Genomic DNA, 18672 nt, shown 5'->3' with positions numbered 1-18672 from the left:
ATGCATTTTCCAGATATTTAGGGCTTATTTGGATAATTATCTTTGACTAAAAATGAATGAATCCTAAATAAAAACAAAACAATTGTATATGTGTAGTCTTGTACAGTATAATTTGTGATTATCCACAGCTCAGTGTACCATACCGTTCAGTTTAGAACTAAAGAAAGAGCTCCACCTTGTGGTCAGCTGTGACAATATATACTGTAATATTCTGTAGGTTATAGATAGAGGGCAGTGTTGGTGCAACAAATTAGAGTCACTCAGAAATGTATTTCAGTTTATTTTTATTTCATGAAAAATAACTTAAGTTTTTCCATCAAAAGATCATTCAGTTCATTGTATCTTTGCTTCATAAACTCAGATACAATTCTACACTCAGTCTCATTTACCATAAAGTCTACTAGTTTGGTTACATAAAGCACAGAAACATACATGACAGCCATTTCAAACATACTGACCCCTCAGATTACACTCTTAATATAAAGGTGCTTTAAATGGTTATTTGACAGATGCCATTAATGAAACACTTTTGGTTTCAAATAGGAGCATGTTTGTAATAGAGATCCTTTAAATTAGTAAAGAACATTTTTATCAAGTGAAGGTTGTGTAGATCACTGTTTCTCAACCCTGAGATTGGGAGATTCTCTGCCTGGCACATTTAGTGGATTACCTGCTTTAACACCCACTGACAATCTGAATTGATTGTTAATAAGCTGATTTAGTGAATAAGGTGTTTTGGGAGCAGGGAAAGCACTGAGAGTGTGTCTCCAGGGCCAGGATTGTAAAACTCTGCTTTAAAGCTCTACACCTTGTTCTAAACATGACCTAAATGCCTAAGAGTGATTATACTATGTGATTGCTAAAATAACCATTTAAAACATTTTTTTTATAAGTGGACTAAAATAGCTCTTCCAGTGAGTTTGTAAGAAACGATTAATGTAATTTTAAGGTATGATTAAACTATGAGTAATCATCACAATGATGTTTAGTTACAGTTTACTGAAGAACATATGAGTCATTGAGGAGTAAATAGGCGAGTTCTGTGTTAGATGTTCAGCGCTTTATCTAATTCAAGTTTTGGCTAGTCAATTAAAAAAATATGTATATTAAACTAAATGTCAGATTTTCATATTTGTTTCCTGTACAACTTCCTATTTCCTTCATTGCAGCCTGACAATAGATCAGCCTGGCTTTCTGATTCCCTTCTTCTCTTAATAATGATCACATCCAATTACCACAGAATAGCTGTGAATTTTGCCATCTTACTAACAAATCTAAATTGTCCCTTATGTTACAAGAATAACAGTAAACGGAATCTCTCTCCAAATTCCATAATTAATAAATGACTGTATTTCTAACCATACCTAAACACCTGTATCAGGATGTCTAAGCAAGTCGAGGGTCACTGGTTATATATATATATATAATAATAATTCTCCCAATTCTCAGCTTCGTACTTTAGGCCATTTTTTGCGTCTATCAAACAAGACTGTGCTTTTACTTCATGCTGGTTTGACCTCATATCTTGTAAAGTCACTGTTCAAAACAATTAATAACACATATATGAGCTGTCTCTATGCCATCTGCTTAATATAAGATGAGTAGTTCATGAATGCCACACATCTAGTCAAGACCCTTTGGGACGATCCTGGTTCGCTGTTTACTTTGCTCCCACAAATAGGTTCTGACACCCATGCACCTGTTCCATCCAGACTCTGCCAGATGAGATATCATTTCTGATAGGTCTGTGGGAGCCAGGGTGGCCAACAGCTACATTCAAAAACCCCTATTTCAAGCAATCCAAGACCCAGCAAAACCAAAAGCTGCCTCTAGAGGGACAACTTTAGGCCAGCTATCCCAGGTGCTTTGCCAGTGTAGCAAATCCAAACAGTCAACAATCCAAAGAACCTTCTCCAACGTTCTTTAGGAATCCTATGGATTCAATATTGTCAGTCCAGTCATTTGTCCATTTCCTGTACTTGCTTAAATGCTTTGCCTGCATATGATTCTTCTCCTAAAGTTTATGTTGCTCACCCCATAACCCCTACATAGCAGTCAATGACTTGAGACTGCTCTGGGAGATGATCTTCTATGCAAACCTCTGCCATGAATTCTAAAAGATCATCTTACATGATTTTAAAACTAGCAGCTTTGTGAAATACGATATGAAATGCTAAAACAAAAATCGACAGGATTTGATATATAGAGCTTTACAGATATTTTACTATGTAAAGTGTCAATCTGTACTGTAGATTGTAGTTACAAGAATGAAAGCTAATTAAATAGTGCTTTTTGTACTCAGAACCAGTGCAATTAAAGGCTAACTAAGGCTATATTTACACAGCAGGTACATTTATGAAAAAGGATTGGATTTGAGAAACATTCATATGTAGTATTGAAATTCAATACATTCATGAAACACAGCAGGACTTTTATGTGATGACAGCCGTGAGGGAGGGTTTCAGTGGCAGGAAAATGAGATAACAGACCTAAATATCTTCTTTTCTAGGAAAATAACAAGATACATATTGTTTTTGCTACGGACAGGGCTGCAGTGTCAAAGGAATCACATTTGGGCTTACTGTAGTGGTATGGGGGGGAAAAAAACATTTTACACAAGTTTGAGCTCACATTCAATGGAAAATCGATCACAACGACAAACAGGTTTCCGTGATAGATCTCCAATTTAATGGTACAAAGCATGTGTTTTTTATACCTAAAAGGTTGCATTACACATCCTTTGCATAAAATATCAAATAAAGTGTTAAATTTGCTGATTTGATGAAAGCACTGTTGCTATGATAATTATTTACTATGCAAAAAGTACTGTCTGCCAGCAAGCTTGATCCGGTATGGCCTTTTAGTATACGTGTAAAGAGGAAATGACCACCAGACGACTGACCTTTTATATCAAAATTGCCATTCCACATACACATTATTTTTATCATATGGCTGACGGAGACAGAGCACTCTGGAAGAAAAGAATATTGGCTATATGTGCTTATTAAGAGTATTAGTAAGAGAAGAAACATAATATTAATATTATTATAATACATTTACCTGCTGTGTGAACATAGCCTTACAATACCTCCCAAAAAACTACAATCAGTCTCTTAAATACTCTACTAGAAAATCAAACAATATTACCAAGTGTCATCAGAAAGCTAATTTGATGGGGCCATGAGCAGGCAAGGTTTTATTCATTCTCTTGTATCAGAGAGCATCATCCTCTTAGTGGTGCAAGGTGCCAGGCCTCCAGACATGGGGCTGTATTCCAGCCCTCGTAGCAATAAAGTGAGGCTTGGGTACCTGCACTGGAGGCCTCAGGGGCGGCAGGGCACTAAGTTCTGGGGCGCTTTTGAACTGTTTGGCAGCCTGGAGACCAGAGTAGTTTAGGCTCAACATGCTGGACATGGGAGCTGGAGGTGAGTAGGGCACAGGGTGACCTATGGGGGTGGAAGAAATTTTGGGGAGCTCTGGCAGACCTGGGGCTCGTGTGGGCATGGCTGTGGGTACGTGAACATGCTGAGATGAATGAGGAGTAGTCATTGGTGGAGGGGAGGTCATATGAGAGAGAGAAATGGGTTCAGCAAGTGTGGTTCGCGAGCGAGGAGCGATCACAGTGGGTGTTATTGTGGAGCCCGACATAGGTGTAGGTGTTGAGAAGCGTTTGATCTCATACACCCGAGCCGTCTTTACAGGTACCTGTCTAGGTTGGGTTAAAGTGTGGCCCTCCTGCATTTGTCTTTGGTACTGGTAAGAAGGACCTAAGAACTGTGTACTTGAGCCAACTCCAGAACTGAACATGGCCGGGTTGAGTTGATAAGGCTGTCGCCTCATAAAATCTATGGCTTTGATGCCTTCCTTTTGGATTCCATAACCACTCCTACCCACCTTGGAGCTTCCATCAGAATGCTTTGCACCCCCACGCTGTAGCCCTATAGGGCAGGAAGGGGACAGCAAAGGGTTGTACCCAATGGGTGGTGGAGCACGTACATTTGGGGAGTACTTCCACTGTGATGGGGTGGGCGAAGGCTCTCGTGGCTGAATCATGGCCATGACAGACTGAGGTTGTTGAGACTGTACGTACTGCTGTTGAGGCTGTATGTACTGCTGCTGAGGCTGCATTTGAGGTGGCTGCTGCTGTTGCTGTTGCTGAGGGGTTGCAGGTGTAGAATCAACTACATAGAGATCCATGCGACTTTGTCTTCGTGCAAACAGCTCAGCACCCTTCCCTTCTGCTTGAGGAATTTGGGACACCTCTGGGATGACACGTGGTTTAGGAGCCACTGGTGGTGGGATCCTTCCCCTTCTGCTATCCATGCTGTTCAAATCTTCTTGAGGGACAGGGACAGGTTCTGAATATTCATGTCTGGGCCTCTCATCCAGATTTTGCACCAAAGAGAGAAGCTCAGGGTTAGGTGAGTTATTTTTGTTTTCAGGCATTGTGAACATTGGCTTGTGCGTACTTCGACGGCGAGCTTCTTGAAGAATGCCAGTTCGATTGCCAGCCCCTGAAGCTTTCTCTCTGTACACAACTGGAGACTGGGGAACATCTGGACTAGCAGGACTTGCCTGAGTAGCTGGAGTTACAAGGGCTGCAGGACCTGCAAGAATCGTTGAGGTCTCTGGGAAAGGAGCTGCAGTGGGAGGCACAGATGTTATAGAAGTGGAGGCAGTGAGCCCAGCATGGGGAGTGGTAGCAGTAATTCCGGCAGTAGGAAAAGATGAATCAGCAGGCATTGCTGTCTGTGCTGCAGGGGATGCAGCCAAATCATTGTCCATCGATGAGGATATATGTGGTGGATGTGAGTGTAAAGAATCTGGTATGACAGCAGGAGGTGGGATAGAGCCAGGGGGCATAGGGGCAAGTGTGGTGGGCATCCCAGCAGGAGCAGCAGGAGTTATCTGATTTATTGACACATTGGTAGATGCAGCATCCATGGGCTGCTCTTCTGATGCTGTGGTAAAAAAAGGGGCCAATACTGCAACTGACACTGGTCTGGGAGTCTTTTTAGCAACGGTAGGGCGGAATACTACTGGTGCAGTGGCTGCTCTGTGACTTATGAACCCTGGGGCGAAGGGGCGAGCTGTGCGGTTTAACACTGAGCTCGCTGGCAACTCTGGCAGAGGTGTGGGAGGTGGAGCCATTACGGTCGATACAGAGGTTATTGGTTGGTCTGTTATAGGCACCTCAGTGGATACACTGCTGATATCCACGTTTCTAACAGCAGCTTGAGGTGCAGGTACTGGGATTAATGTCTCTGCAGCTGGAGTCTCCTTTTGCAGCATCAATTCTGGAGGTCTAGCAGGTTTTGGTGCAACTGGTGGTGGCTGGACACTGGGCTTCTGTTTTGTTTCTGCCTGTACAGACAACTCTAGCCCTTGTGATTGTGTTATTTGTTGTGTCCGTGTCTCACTCTGTACTTGAACTGTGGCCATCTTCTTTGCATGCTCTTCAGCTCTCTTCCTCTGTTGCTCAAATAGTTGTGCCCCTTTTCCTATAGTGTCGCTCAAGCCAGGGCTCAAAGTATCCTCTCTTTCCTCGCCTTCTAACCCCCTAGATGCCGATCTCTTATCCAGCATGTCCAGGACTTCACTGTCCCAGATGGGATCAGGTGCTGCACTAAACCCTTCCTCGTCAAACTCTGATTCACTTCCAGGGAAGAAACCGTCCTCTTCTTGAGAGTCTGGCTGCATATCTTCATCCACACTACCATAACTTGTCAAAGTGTACTTCTTGGAGCGCTGGCGACGTTTTTTGAACATAAGAACACCTTTGGAGTGGGGGTTCGGTGCGTCAGTCAATAGGGAAGCAATGGTACGGCACTTGGTTTGGGCCTCCTTCACCTGCTTGTCTTGCTGTGACTCCCCACGGTTAAGCTCTGAACAAGGAGAAGAGAAGTATTATCACTGTGGAATGTGTTAAAGTATTACCACCATTACTGCTGAACCCTGCACACACTACTAGAGCCAGAAATGGTTCCTTTATAGGCTGGCAAAGAATGTTATCACAGCAATGGCCTCCCCATTGATAAAAATCTGAATCTAACCTTTAAGCCCCTCAGCACTCTCCTAAACAGCCTGTAGAGGTCTTTTAACAAGCATTTATTTTTGCACATGCTAATGGCAAGCATTGAATAAGCGAAATACCGTTTAATTTTAATTTCATGAGCAAAAAAAATGCTTAGCAGGCCTGTGGCTTATCAGATTTACAGCAGTTCACATTTACATTTTTTGAATCTCTCATTGAAAACAAAACAGTAGCCAGTTATATTCTAGAAAATTACAGTAAATTATTCTGTAAATTACTGTCTCATTTTAGGCCTTAAACAGTTTTTCCATAGCATGTGGACTTTAATCTTGACAGCACAGTCCACAGGGAACATTTAATATTAGTAAGTGTTGTCCAGAGATTTACAGGAGTTTATTTATTTTGCCTCCTGAAACAGCACATCCTCAAATAGACCTGGGTGGTAGGAGCTATGTTTTCATGGGGCAGTACAGTGTTTGAGGTCTCTGCCTTCTTTAGAAGGTTTGCATTGCTGTACATGATACATTGTGCACCCGCTTCTTGCCTTTATAATTTTTATTATTTAAAATTATTTACACGCAATTTCTATTGCCTAGCATAATCGTTATGTTAATCCAATAAGAACAAGTGTTCTCATAAGATGCCTCCAAAAACAAAACAAACTGAAATAAACTTGGAAATCAAAGCCATTATGGCCATCTGCTCTCAGACCGCTCAGATCAACAAACACATTCTTTAGCTAGGCTTTATAATAAGTGTCATAATTTAAAATGTCTGCTATGTCTGGCAGTTATCAACATGCATACACTATAAATAGTACATGAGTATATGAGCGTAAAGGTGTATATGAGCCTATGTGAACCATAGGGATACGTTATGGCACAGTTTACATGGACAGCCAGAAAAAATTAAGAAGAAAAAGTCTTGAAATGAGGAAATATAGGACACATATATATTAGTAAATGCGTGTGAGAGAGAGGCTGTAATGTGAAAGCAGAGGTGGAAAGATTTGAGGAGGCAAGATTGTGGTGCAAAGGAGAGGACCGGAGGGGGACATTGCTACTTGACACCAGAGAGCAGCTGTAGATGCTTTGGCCATCCCATCGAAGCAGTGCTCGGGTTATCCACCCACACAGCTATGGGACAAATATAGACCCTCTGCACTGCCACCCCTCTTCTCCTCAAGAGGTCCCCATGCAGACTATCACATTGCCATTTAAAAAAATGCTAACTACATTACCTGAGACAAGTGGTGACATTCAAAGCACAAGCCACACACAAAGGCGAACCAGTTGTTCTAGTGGGCACTTTTGGACTTGATCCAGGCTACAAGTGCCACTTCAATGTCCTTGCTAAGGAGCAATTTATTCCAAGTAAAGAGACCCACTTAGAATGTCTGTCATGCACTACACCGATAGCGTATATCAGCTAAAGTTTAGGCTGCAGTCCTGTAGTATTATTTAATGTCTCAAGCCATTGGCTTATAATTCATTTATTTTACTAAGGACATTTTGGGACCTCTTTAAACTCTTCTTTTTGTGATTTCTTTTGGGCAGGTGTAAATATAGTAATCGCACTTCAATGTAGACCAAAATGACCGCACCGAGACTTTTAATTGGAGATATCGGAGATGTCATATTATCTGAAAGTTTGAGCTTAACAGCATTTGGTAGGTGGAGTTTAACCTGGAATATTACTCAGATAATTATGAACTCGGTGAAATTGGTGATGGCACATGCAACACTCATTGGCCCAGTTATGGCCCAGATATGAGCAGACTGTTTGGGCCATAGTTCACCTTGATTTAAACTGGGGTTTGGCCAATGTAACTCTTGGCTTGGTGTGTGATATTTGGTATGGTAATGGCCCATTAGTTTTTTGCTATCTAGTTTGTAACACATTTGACTTGGATTTTTTCCAATTTGAAAACATGAAGAAAAAGTTTCGGGTTTACAAACTTGCTCAATGATTATATCCAAAAATACTGCAATATAATGATATATATCATGTTTGTAACAGAGATGATCTTTACATCAAGTGAGATTTTTTTTAAGCCTTTAAAAAGTTCTTCACCCTTACACATCTGTTACAAACTTTGTTTTGTAATGGTACAAAGTAAGATTCTTTTATGGCATTGCATGCCAAAGTTGTTTGCCAGTAAAATACCAACATGAGGATTCAATCATGTTTTGTTATATACTTACTGGCTTGTTTGGCTTTATCCATGTAGGTCATTGTAAGCTCTTCATCTACTGGTTTGTCAACTGGCCCAACCATGGGCACCAACTGTCTTCGTGAGCTTAGCATCAGTGCTTCCTTTGCTCTCTCTGGAGACACCAGTGGAGGCAAGTTTGCGGGCTCCTGGAACCCGCTGTCTTCTTCTATGACTACAGGGCTCTGGTCATCTGCGCTTATTGAAGAGGTCTCAGTGGAGGTGTGGGAGGACCAAGCTCCCGATGGAGGGGGCTGGTAAATAACCTCTCGGCGAGCAACCCCAGGTAAGCTATGTTCTCTCCCCTCAGGTCTCATTACGCTGAAGCCCAGGATGTCTGGTGCACTGTCATAGCCGCTCATTTCAGAAGTTTCTCCACCCTCAGGTGAAGTGCGGCCTCCTTTTCCTGGGGAGTTACTGGGGCTGCGTCGCTTCTGTCTGCGCTGCTTCTCGTGGGCTACCACATCCGCGTCGCTATCCGTCTCTCCATAATAGGCCTCGCTGCATGGAGGGGAGGTCAGACCGCTGCGGCCTGTCGGGGACATCATTGAGCCGTGGTGGACTTGCCGGACACTGGGCTGCTGGGGTCTGGAGCCGGAGCTGGATGGGGATTTGGCCCTAAGGGCAGCACGGTACTCTTTGTCAATGCGGGGAGAAGGAGCTCGTTGCACCAGAACTACCGACTGGAAGCCAGCCGGTGTCCTGACACATGTGTAAAGGAGTAAATTGGCAAAGGAAAAGTAAGTATCAACACACATTGTATTTTAGATGTGGAGCTTTGCATACATAATGCTAAAATAAATACTGTTTAGGACAAGGACTTAAATACAGTCATTGACAAAAAAAATAATCCATCCCAAATGGCAAAACAGATTTATCACCAATCAAGCGTTTATTGGACCAGCTAGGACACCAGCATTAGCAACCTACAAGTGTGCAAAATCTGCGAACAAAATCGTATGCCTCCGTAGCCAACCATATCTTATCTTGTGTTCAGGTTAGTGAAGGCCCTACAGGGCACAATAAACTACTTTAAATTATACAGTTTTCCTAAACAAATGAATTTAATATTGTAATTGCTTAACTCCTTGGTGCTATTTTTTTGTCAATGATTGTACATCTGACACAAAGTAAAAAAAAAAAAAAAACATCTAATGATCTGTCCCAGCTTAAACTCAGCGTCATACATCTTGAATAAACTTTGAAAAACATTTTCTTCTTCAGAAAGAGAGAATGTTTTACCTCTTTACTCTGATGCGCAGCGCTCCAGGGATGCTGTCAATTAGATTCATAGCCTGAGCATGTGACAGATTCCCGCAGTAAGTGTCGTTGATGGACACCAGCTCATCCCCTTCTCTCAGTCCCGCCCTGCATGCCTTACTGCGCTTACGCACCTAGAACATCAGATAGATAGATTTTTAATTAAATACTCAGTCTTCATTGGTTTTAAATAAAAGGGTTTCTACAAAAATAATAATTTTATAATTGATTTTAAAAGTTAAATTAATAAAACCTTATGAATATACCATATAAATATCATATCCTGCAGAATTATCAAAACTCATGGAAACAAGAGCAAAGGAACTAAAATTTTCTTCTGCCTTTATTTTATGCTATATCATACATTTAATTTGTGACATTAAAAAAACACAAACAACAATCCACCAATTTCTTACTTTTTTCAGTGGGTTTAGTTTAGGGGACTGGGGCTGAGGTGGCTACTGGAAAAGTGTGATTGATTGTGGAATGTTTTGGACTATTGTCCCACTGGATGACCAGACATATCCTTGTAGTAACTTGGCATAGGCAGTCAGGAGTCCATGATGCCAAATGCCCTCATACTAATGGATTACTAAGGGTCTGTGAACTGTGTATCACCTCATATTTATACCCCACTCCTCACCCCAGGATGCCTGTACTCATAACATCAGAATTCCAAAAAATCTTTAATACCTTGTTCTCGCCACATTTATATTTAACTGTCATGTTTATTATGTTAAATTAAAGAAACTTTTTTTTTTCAAAATAGGCACTTTTTGCATTGTGGCTCCATCTAGAGTCAGGAAAAGTAATTTGTATTTTGAGCCACACTTTTTCTGTGATGAGTGTTACAGAACCTTTACCTAAAGAATCATATGTAGGGCCCTAAAAATTTTGGCTGAGGAGCAAATTAATGAATGAATAACTGGAAAGCTCCCTGTAATTAACATCAGTCAGTATCAGATGATATAAATACTGTATATGTTTCTAGACCAATTTTTATATATGCACATTTATTCACCTAAGAAATTTCAAAACAATTAAAGAAGACGTTCACATTTGCTAGATGTTATTTTCTGGAGATTCTAGGCTACTTAAATATGTCTTAAAAAGTAACTACACTGTAATACGTTTTTACATTAATAGTTAATGTATGTTAGAAAAAAATATATAAAATAATAAAATGTACCAGCCCTGCTTAAAATGCTTACACAATGTGGAAATATTAACAGAATTTAGATATTTGACCAAAACATTGAGGTTATTTTTTATTTTAGTCAATACAGTTTTCTTTTTGTAAACATCTTTTTATATAAATGTTCTTTTCTGTGGCTTTTATTATGAAGAACAAAATGATGGACTAGCCATAATGACTAAATGCTAACTGGCTAACTGTTTTATGAGTTAAATTAATGGCTGATGTTTGATAACGGATGGATTGGGCTGTGATGGTTAGATGGCTATAGTTCACACCAGTCTTTAGGAATTGACCTCTGAACACCAGAATGCAGCTAGTGGTTGAATGCCTTCTAACAGCTAAACTCAGCAGTAAGGATTTGAGGATGATGGTATAAATGAGAGTATGGATAATAACTGTTTCTGTGATAAATTAATCACAGGTTAGATATATTAAGTTCTGCTGCTTGATATGGTATGTGTATGATATCTGTACATTACTCTGGTCTTCAGTTGTGAAGGTTAGAACACCAGCACCATTGCATTTTAGGTATTTTAGATAATTATGTTTTTTCTGATAATTTTGTGTATTTCATGTTTATTCTTACTTTCACAGAGAGAGAAGCATTACAGTGATTTTGAAGCTGCGTTATGTTGCTTTAAAGAGATCATGGTGGAAATTGGCTAAAAAGCAAAAGGGAATTTAGAAAATGATGTGATAAATTTAATATCCAAAACGCTTTCAATCCACAGTGGACAGTGGGTGGTAATGATTGTGACCGGCGGCATTTGGCTACAACTGTCTGTGCAAACACATCCACATTCAATGCAGGAAACCCCACATATCCATCAGGTCAGTGCAGCTTTATTTTTCTTAACCTAATATATGACATGGCAAAAGTCATGGGATGTGATATAAACTCCTGTCTTGTTACTTGCATGTCAGCTTAATTCATCTTTTGTTATTTATATAATAACAAAAAGGATTGCTAAAATGAGTGATTCTCAACTTATGAGTATTACTGTTATTTCCCTCTCACTGGCTATGGTCTGTACATTTCATTTATATTTAAGCACAGAAATATACATATCATAAAGATAAATATCATATAGATAAATAAAATATAGAAATCTTCCAGAGTTTACTGAATGCTGTGCATACTTCAGTCACTTGACTCTGTACAAGAACAGCACAGTCAGGCTTTTTATCACCTCACACTCACACACATTAAAATGGCAACCAAGAGAGGGCAGCAAGCAGAGCCTCAGTCCAGCTGGCATCACCAAAAAAACCACACTGAAGATGATAAGGTCACTTCTGACCACGTCATCTTCCCAAAGCAGGAAATGGGCAGAATTCCCTAAACATGCTACTGTATCTCTTAAGCACATGAAGGCTATTGAAAAAGATATTAGGTGTTCAGCGATGAGCCTAAAATACTGATGACTGACATGTAAATCAAGTCAAATCTTTGGGGAGCTGACTCCTCCCTCTTTAATCCCAACTTTACACTGCGGAGCCTAGGCCACTTCAGTTCACCTGCTCTGAGATCAGGCTAATGATATCTGTGGCTTGTTCTGACTGAGATACAGACAGTTCTGGAATACACATTTAATTTATCATAAATTCATCATAAATTGCTACATGTTCCAAGGTATTAAATAAGATATCTATTTTGCTTGTGTTGGAGTAACTATCTCTACTGTCCTGGGAAGCTCTTCCACTTGATTTGGAAGCATTATTGTGCATCCAGTACCAAAAGCATTAATGAGGTCAGGATGTGAGGTCAGCTCATCCCAAAAGTTTTCAGTGGAGCACTGTATTTACAGAGAACACAGTTCCACTGCACCACAGCTCAGTGCTGTGGAGGTGCTTTATTCCACTCCAGCTCAATTCTGGCATAAGGCATGGTGCCAATAGGTTTGTGTTTATTTGCCCTAGAGAGTATAGTGTATTTTACTTAAACACAACTACTGTGCTGTGTGTAAACAAAAATTGACACTGAATTATGCAATTTGAGCATTTTTGTTTTATGCTTTATAACAAGAAAAACCTACATCAGCAGATTCCACAACCTCCCCACAGCCAGAGCAGTGAGTCATTAGATATGCCAGCATTATACGGACACAAACACACGTAGCCTGTGATCTGATGCTGCATGCAGGTCTTAGATTACCATAAACTGTTTGTGAAATCCCACTGGTGTTCAATTATGCTACGAGCAGACAAAATTTCCCAACCACTCTACGCTTCAAAAGAAGATCTGTAGTTTGAGATGTCTTGAGTAAGGCCGGGGGTAAGAGACATTAGACAGTACAGAAAAATGAAAAAGTTAAGGAAAGTTAAGGGACTTTATACGTTTAATCCAAATGTGTTATGGGGTTTAGCCAGAATGATATTCTTTGATTTGTCTGTTTTTTATCTACAGGTCCCAGAGTGCATTGCACTATTGGTTAATATTGCTTCTTAGGTCTGAATACTTGGCTGTTGAGGCAATGTACCATTAACATAGTATCGGGTCAGTATCAGAAAGTTGTGATTGTTATTTTTTCAGTGATTATTAATACATCCTGGGTGAGCCATATGCATAACTCTAGTTGTTAGGTGCAAGATTCATCATCTTCCTGTATTACGATATTTGTAGGCTTAGTCTCTTTTGGGGAGCAGAGGGTAGAAAACTCTCTCCAGTGTTTTAAACGTGGACTGTGTTAGTCATTTTATGCATTTGCTGTCAGTTAGTAAATATTGTTCCTTTAGCAGTATGTAGAAACCAACCCATTTAGGAACCTGTTCTTTCAGAATAGCCTAGAGTATATAGCCTGTTAGACTGCTGTCCGTAAACAATTCTGCATGGTCAACACTTGTTATAATTAGTGGTAAACCTGCTCACATATAGCCCAGGAAATGATATCCTGGGCAGGGATAGCCCCCTCTTCACAACCTGCCTGAAAACCAGGATAAAGTGCATTCCTTTTTCAATATACCTGTAACAAGGAATTTAGCATTGATGGGAACCTTCCTTAACAAGTCACTCTGTTTCATATGTATTTTCCACTTTGAAAAGAGGATTTTCGCATTTCCCGGCTACGCAAACAGAAAACATATATAGAACACTATCTTTTCTGCTGGCAGGATATATTTATGTTGGCCTAATGGTTTCTTAAGCACCTCTAAACAGCAACAGATCATATCAGGAGTTATTACTATGTTTCCAAACACCATATGGCCAGAAGTGTTGGGTTTGGTTTGGTTTTGTTTGATTAACTGTCTTTACTGTTTAGGGATTGCATTCTACTAGATTTTGGAGCATTGGTGTGAGGAGTTGATTCCATTAGTGAGGTCAGAATGTGGGATGAACACTTTCTTTGAGAAGCTCTAACTGTCCAAATCATCCTAAATGTACTTGATGGAGCACCATCATTCCATAGTAAAGTACACAGTTCCACTGCTTCACTTGAGGGTTGGCGGGGGCATATGTCTGTCTAGCTAACATCTGGGTTTGATACCTGGGTTCGTCAGCCGCCACTGTTGAGCAAGGCCTGTGCGCCACAGCAATGGCTGCCCACCACTTTGGGCGTGTGTGTGTGTGTGTGTGTGTGTGTTCACTGCACAGATAGGTTAATGGTGTAGGCTACTTTCCATCTGCATGTCCAACAAAAGCATGGATACTATGATTGTCTTGCTTCTCCATCTTCTGCAACTTGATGTAGCTAAGTACATTCATTAGAATGGGTGTCATCAAATATTTGTACAGATAGTAAAGCCATCAGAAAAAGCACTATATTAATATCATGAAATATGTTAATGCAGTTAAGCTGTCCAGCATTCTGAGAGACACGCATTCAAAGTTCACAGTTCAATCAATCACTTGGCTGTCTTCTTTAGCAATCCCATTCCAGAGGAATCACATGACCGACCGACCGACCGACCGACACACACACACACACACACAAATACACACACACACACACACACACACACACACACACACGCAAACAAACGCATGCACCTGACATGCCTTAGAACACAACATATTCCATGTCTAAAATCCAGGAATCCACTTTATACAAACTAAAAGATACATATGATCATATGATCAAATCTGAGCTGCTCTGGAAGGTGATACAGGTCTGACTTGGCTGTTCTCATAAATCACCACTCACCCTGATCTGAACCAACCATACCTTGGCAACCTGCAGTGGTCTCTGGTGCTCCACTCCCCCCTGCAGCCTGAAGCCCCACGGGGCTCCTCCGGACAATGTAACGATGACCTCCTCCGCCACCATGGCTCAGCGTCGGCTCCTTACCTCTGCCCTCGGCTCCTGGATTCGATCTATGTGTATGTGGGGAGGGGGTCCCCTCAGAGCAGAATCTCCATCATTCTATGTTTTCAGGACCCCCTCAGAGGAGAAAGCTGACTTCTACAGCCACACTGTTCCTGGAGACCACTTTCTCTTTGCCAACCTGAGTCCTCTCACTCTCTCTGCTTTGCCCAAAGACCCCCACGTGCCCCCCTCCCACCCTCTGAGCTGGAGGTTGGTGATAGGGGCAGAATTAAAATAGAGAGAGAGTGTGAGAGCACAAGAGAGAGAGGGATAGCGTGAAAGAGAAATTAGAACGAGGCAGAGTGCCTGACAAATTAGAGATACTGAGACGGAGAGAGAGGAATTTTAGAAAGAAAATTAGAAGAGGAACAGACAAAGATAGAGAAAGACAGCAAAAGAGACAGAGAAAGAAGGAAAGAGGGAGAGAGAAATAGCAAGCAAGAGAGCAGGAGAAATAGAGAGAGAGAGAGAGAGAGAGAGAGCAAGAGACTTGCTTACAAGGTGGAATGTAGAGCTGGATGAAAGGAGGGCCCAGTAACACACTTGTCCTGTCACTCAAAGCAACTTTAGAGAGGATGAGGGGTAAAGAGGAGAAGGTTGGGGGGAGTAATGAACTAAAAATAGAGCACCTTATAACAACTGCAGTCGAGCTGCAGTAACATAAATACAATACAAAAAACTAAAAATCACTGAAAGTATGTAATTCGACAATGAATTGTAACCCCTGGGGGCCATTTGTAAAACATCACACCTGTGTGTCATGTAAGGTGTTATTTTGTGAGTAAGACTAAACACTGGCCAGTTACAGGAGTTAGCATTGAGGTCTGGTAGTAGGTAGCAGGTGCCAGATGGAAGGAACAATCCATTTCTGAAGATGTGCAGTCATTTAACATTTCCTCAGTCCACAGTATCACATGTACTGGGAATTACCACCCACAGTGAACAGCATAGTGGCCGTTGGCACCTGGCCAGTATTGTCCATGCAAATAGCTTATCCCACAGTCCATTGTAGTCTTCCTTGGCTTCCAAGAGAGATGAAGTTCAGATTGAGGTTTTGTCTGTGCACTTTTTGCGCTGGTGCACCTAACTCTTTTATGGGGTTTAAGTTAGGTGCACCCAAATTTTTGACTGCATCATATTAAACACCCCAGTTCGCTTTTTTAAGCACTATCCAAATAGACAATATTGACTTGTAAATGTTTAATAACAGTCTGGTAAACATAAAGTTCTTTATTTGAATCACAATTCTACAAATAAATTTGATTCAAAATTCTCCAGACAATAATCCCCAACCTCAATTTTCATTATTTTTATTATGCAAGTATTCATTTCCATCAGGAAATACAAAATCAAATAATGATGACTTACTGTATTGTAGGCTACTAATCAAATGCAGCACTTCCACTTCGTTCAATGTGTGTCATTCTGCGTCATCATCTTTGGAAAGTTAGTGGAGAGATCACAGAAATTGTATCTGGATGCAATGCTATTTTTTGATTGGCTCCTAGGTAGCTACATTTCTTAATTTAATGGCTGGTTTCAGGGGCATAGCAGCAAATTCTGGACCCTGTACACTCTCAATGTCAGTGGGCCCCTATCCATGGAACGTGTGCGTAAAAAAAAACAAAAAAAACTGATTTTCATTTGCCCCTCTCCCTACTCAGGCCCTGGGTAGTCAGGTCCACACCATGGCTGGTGTGTGGCAAGTTTCTTCAGAACTCTTCAAGGAAACCACTTGATGTTGCCCTTCATCCACAGTTATAAAATAGCAGTGCACCTTGGTGGGCATGTCTGTGTGTGAACTGCTTTTATTGTGTGTGCCTCACTCCCAATCCTTGAAACCTGAGAATAACAATAGTTAAGGGACATTATAGTAGCTCCGGTAACAGGATTTTATATATATACATATATATATATTCCTTATTTGTCTTGTAGTTAATATTAAGATTAAAACCGTAAATCTGTTTTGAAACAGTAACCACTAACACTGGAGGCCCACAGCTGTTCACATTCTCTTTAAATTTGACAAGTGATGTCAAAATGTGTGGCCACTGGAGGATTGTCAAGCAGAGCCCATCAGCGCACCCTGGATTTCCACACATTCCAGCACTGAGCGAGTTAAATCCGACAAAGTGACACATTTTTTCCAGCAGCACCACTTAAGCTCTTTGAGCCACAGTGTTCAAAACATGCATCCCTCTTTATTTAACACCCCAAAACAGGCAACAATGCTGTAATAAATCTGTTATATATAGACACTACAAATTTACGTGGGCCATCAGGACCCACAGAGGCCTGTGTTTAAGTATTTTTATGCTCTGTCAGTATGATGATTAAAATTTGGTGTTTAGCACAAGCGCCTCTCTGTGCTAGGGTCTTGAGTTCCTATCTGGGTAGAGCTTCTTTGTTCTCTCTGTCAGCACACACAATAATTCAGTATGTCACATTCTGGTTTATGCAACACAAACGTTTTCAGAAATTTGTCCTCCCATTTCTCCAAAATGCTACAGTAATATCACACGATTCTTATGTGATTAATAGAATTGAAAGGATTCTTCAAGAATGTGATGGTGTTATTTAATAACAGATTAATTTGCTGGTTTAAAATGCTACAGTAATATCACTTGACATATATTTCAAATACAGGAGAGAGAGAGATTTACTGATTTAGTGGTGTGATATGATACATGATTTACCTACATTTACCAATAATTTAAATTTTTACAGTATTAATACTTATACTATAATGAATGTGTTTAAGACCTCTGTGGTGCTATTTAATACTATTTGAGTCTAAAAACTGGTCTATATTTTTCTAATTTTGCAATCTCATAACTCCAAATTCCTACAGTAATGTCATATGAAAATAAATGTGATTTAAAACTAAGGAATGTGTTTAAGACATTAGTGGTTTCACTTGATAACAGTTTGATTTTATTTTTTTTAAGACTTTAAATTGTGGTCTATACATAATGTATTGTTAAGAATAGAGGATTATGATAAATGATGTTTGCTAAGATGTATAACTATTTTTTTTTTCCATTTTCAGTTTCTGTATTAGAAAAGTGATGCTGCTCCCGTAAAACACAATTTGGATGCATGCTCCAACTTTTGTACAGGAGATTAATCTTTTTCTGAAGGAAATATTTCACATTTGTATTGCTTTTATCTATTAACATGCTTTACATATTTGTATTTTAAATGTTACTAATTTAAATCACCTTTGTGTGCACACATGAGTATGTAAGCCCAGATATGGATTGACACTCTTTCCTGGGTCAATGCCTTAGTGCCAAATGCAGTTCAAGGCGAGTGGTTGTTTTTGGTGGAGAATGTGTTGTGCATAATTGCCTGTCTGCATGTTGCTCGTAAAACATTGTTGATCATCTTGAAAAGGCCCATAAGCACACTACATTAATTAATTAATTAATTCATAATGTTTTGGAGAAACTAAATATACTTACACAGAAATAATACTTATAAAGCTGTGTTTGAACTCTCATTAGTTTGTGTATGATTTAGCACCGTACACAGTTCTGCATTGCTGATACATGTGATCATTTGTCTCCTCTACAGGTAGGAAAAGTATTAGGGAGCAAGTGAACAGTCGATTCCTGAAGTTGATGAGGTGGAATCAGAAAAAAATGGGTAAGCATAAGAATCT

The 18672-nt window shown here is 40.2% G+C and overlaps 1 protein-coding gene and 1 long non-coding RNA gene across 4 annotated transcripts in view; one reads left to right on the top strand and one right to left on the bottom strand.

The window, feature by feature from the left end:
- The window catches only part of LOC111195964 (uncharacterized), a 25175-nt gene extending 6503 nt beyond the window's left edge, over window positions 1–18672 (top strand). For both annotated transcript variants that reach the window (XR_007440056.1, XR_002651898.2), the window contains exons 3-6: window positions 8265–8532; window positions 8632–8986; window positions 11436–11535; window positions 18585–18672. This is a non-coding gene — a long non-coding RNA (uncharacterized LOC111195964). The remainder of the gene's footprint in view (window positions 1–8264; window positions 8533–8631; window positions 8987–11435; window positions 11536–18584) is intronic.
- Window positions 268–15481, bottom strand: synpo2la (synaptopodin 2-like a). 2 transcript variants are annotated; one of them, XM_007258722.4, is made up of 4 exons: window positions 14868–15481; window positions 9489–9640; window positions 8239–8948; window positions 268–5885 (listed from the first exon to the last, which is right to left on the bottom strand). In XM_007258722.4, exons 1-4 carry the CDS (start codon window positions 14967–14969, stop codon window positions 3232–3234), a joined length of 3618 nt encoding a protein of 1205 aa, XP_007258784.3. In that variant the 5' UTR covers window positions 14970–15481; the 3' UTR covers window positions 268–3231. The 2 variants fall into 2 exon arrangements, with proteins under 2 accessions (XP_007258784.3, XP_007258785.3); XM_007258723.4 differs by having other exon boundaries at window positions 8239–8864.

This window comes from Astyanax mexicanus, chromosome 7 (assembly GCF_023375975.1).
Source record: "Astyanax mexicanus isolate ESR-SI-001 chromosome 7, AstMex3_surface, whole genome shotgun sequence".
NCBI lineage: Eukaryota > Metazoa > Chordata > Actinopteri > Characiformes > Acestrorhamphidae > Astyanax > Astyanax mexicanus.
The sequence above is the reverse complement of the archived record's forward strand: the minus strand, read 5'-3'. Positions and strand labels throughout refer to the sequence as shown.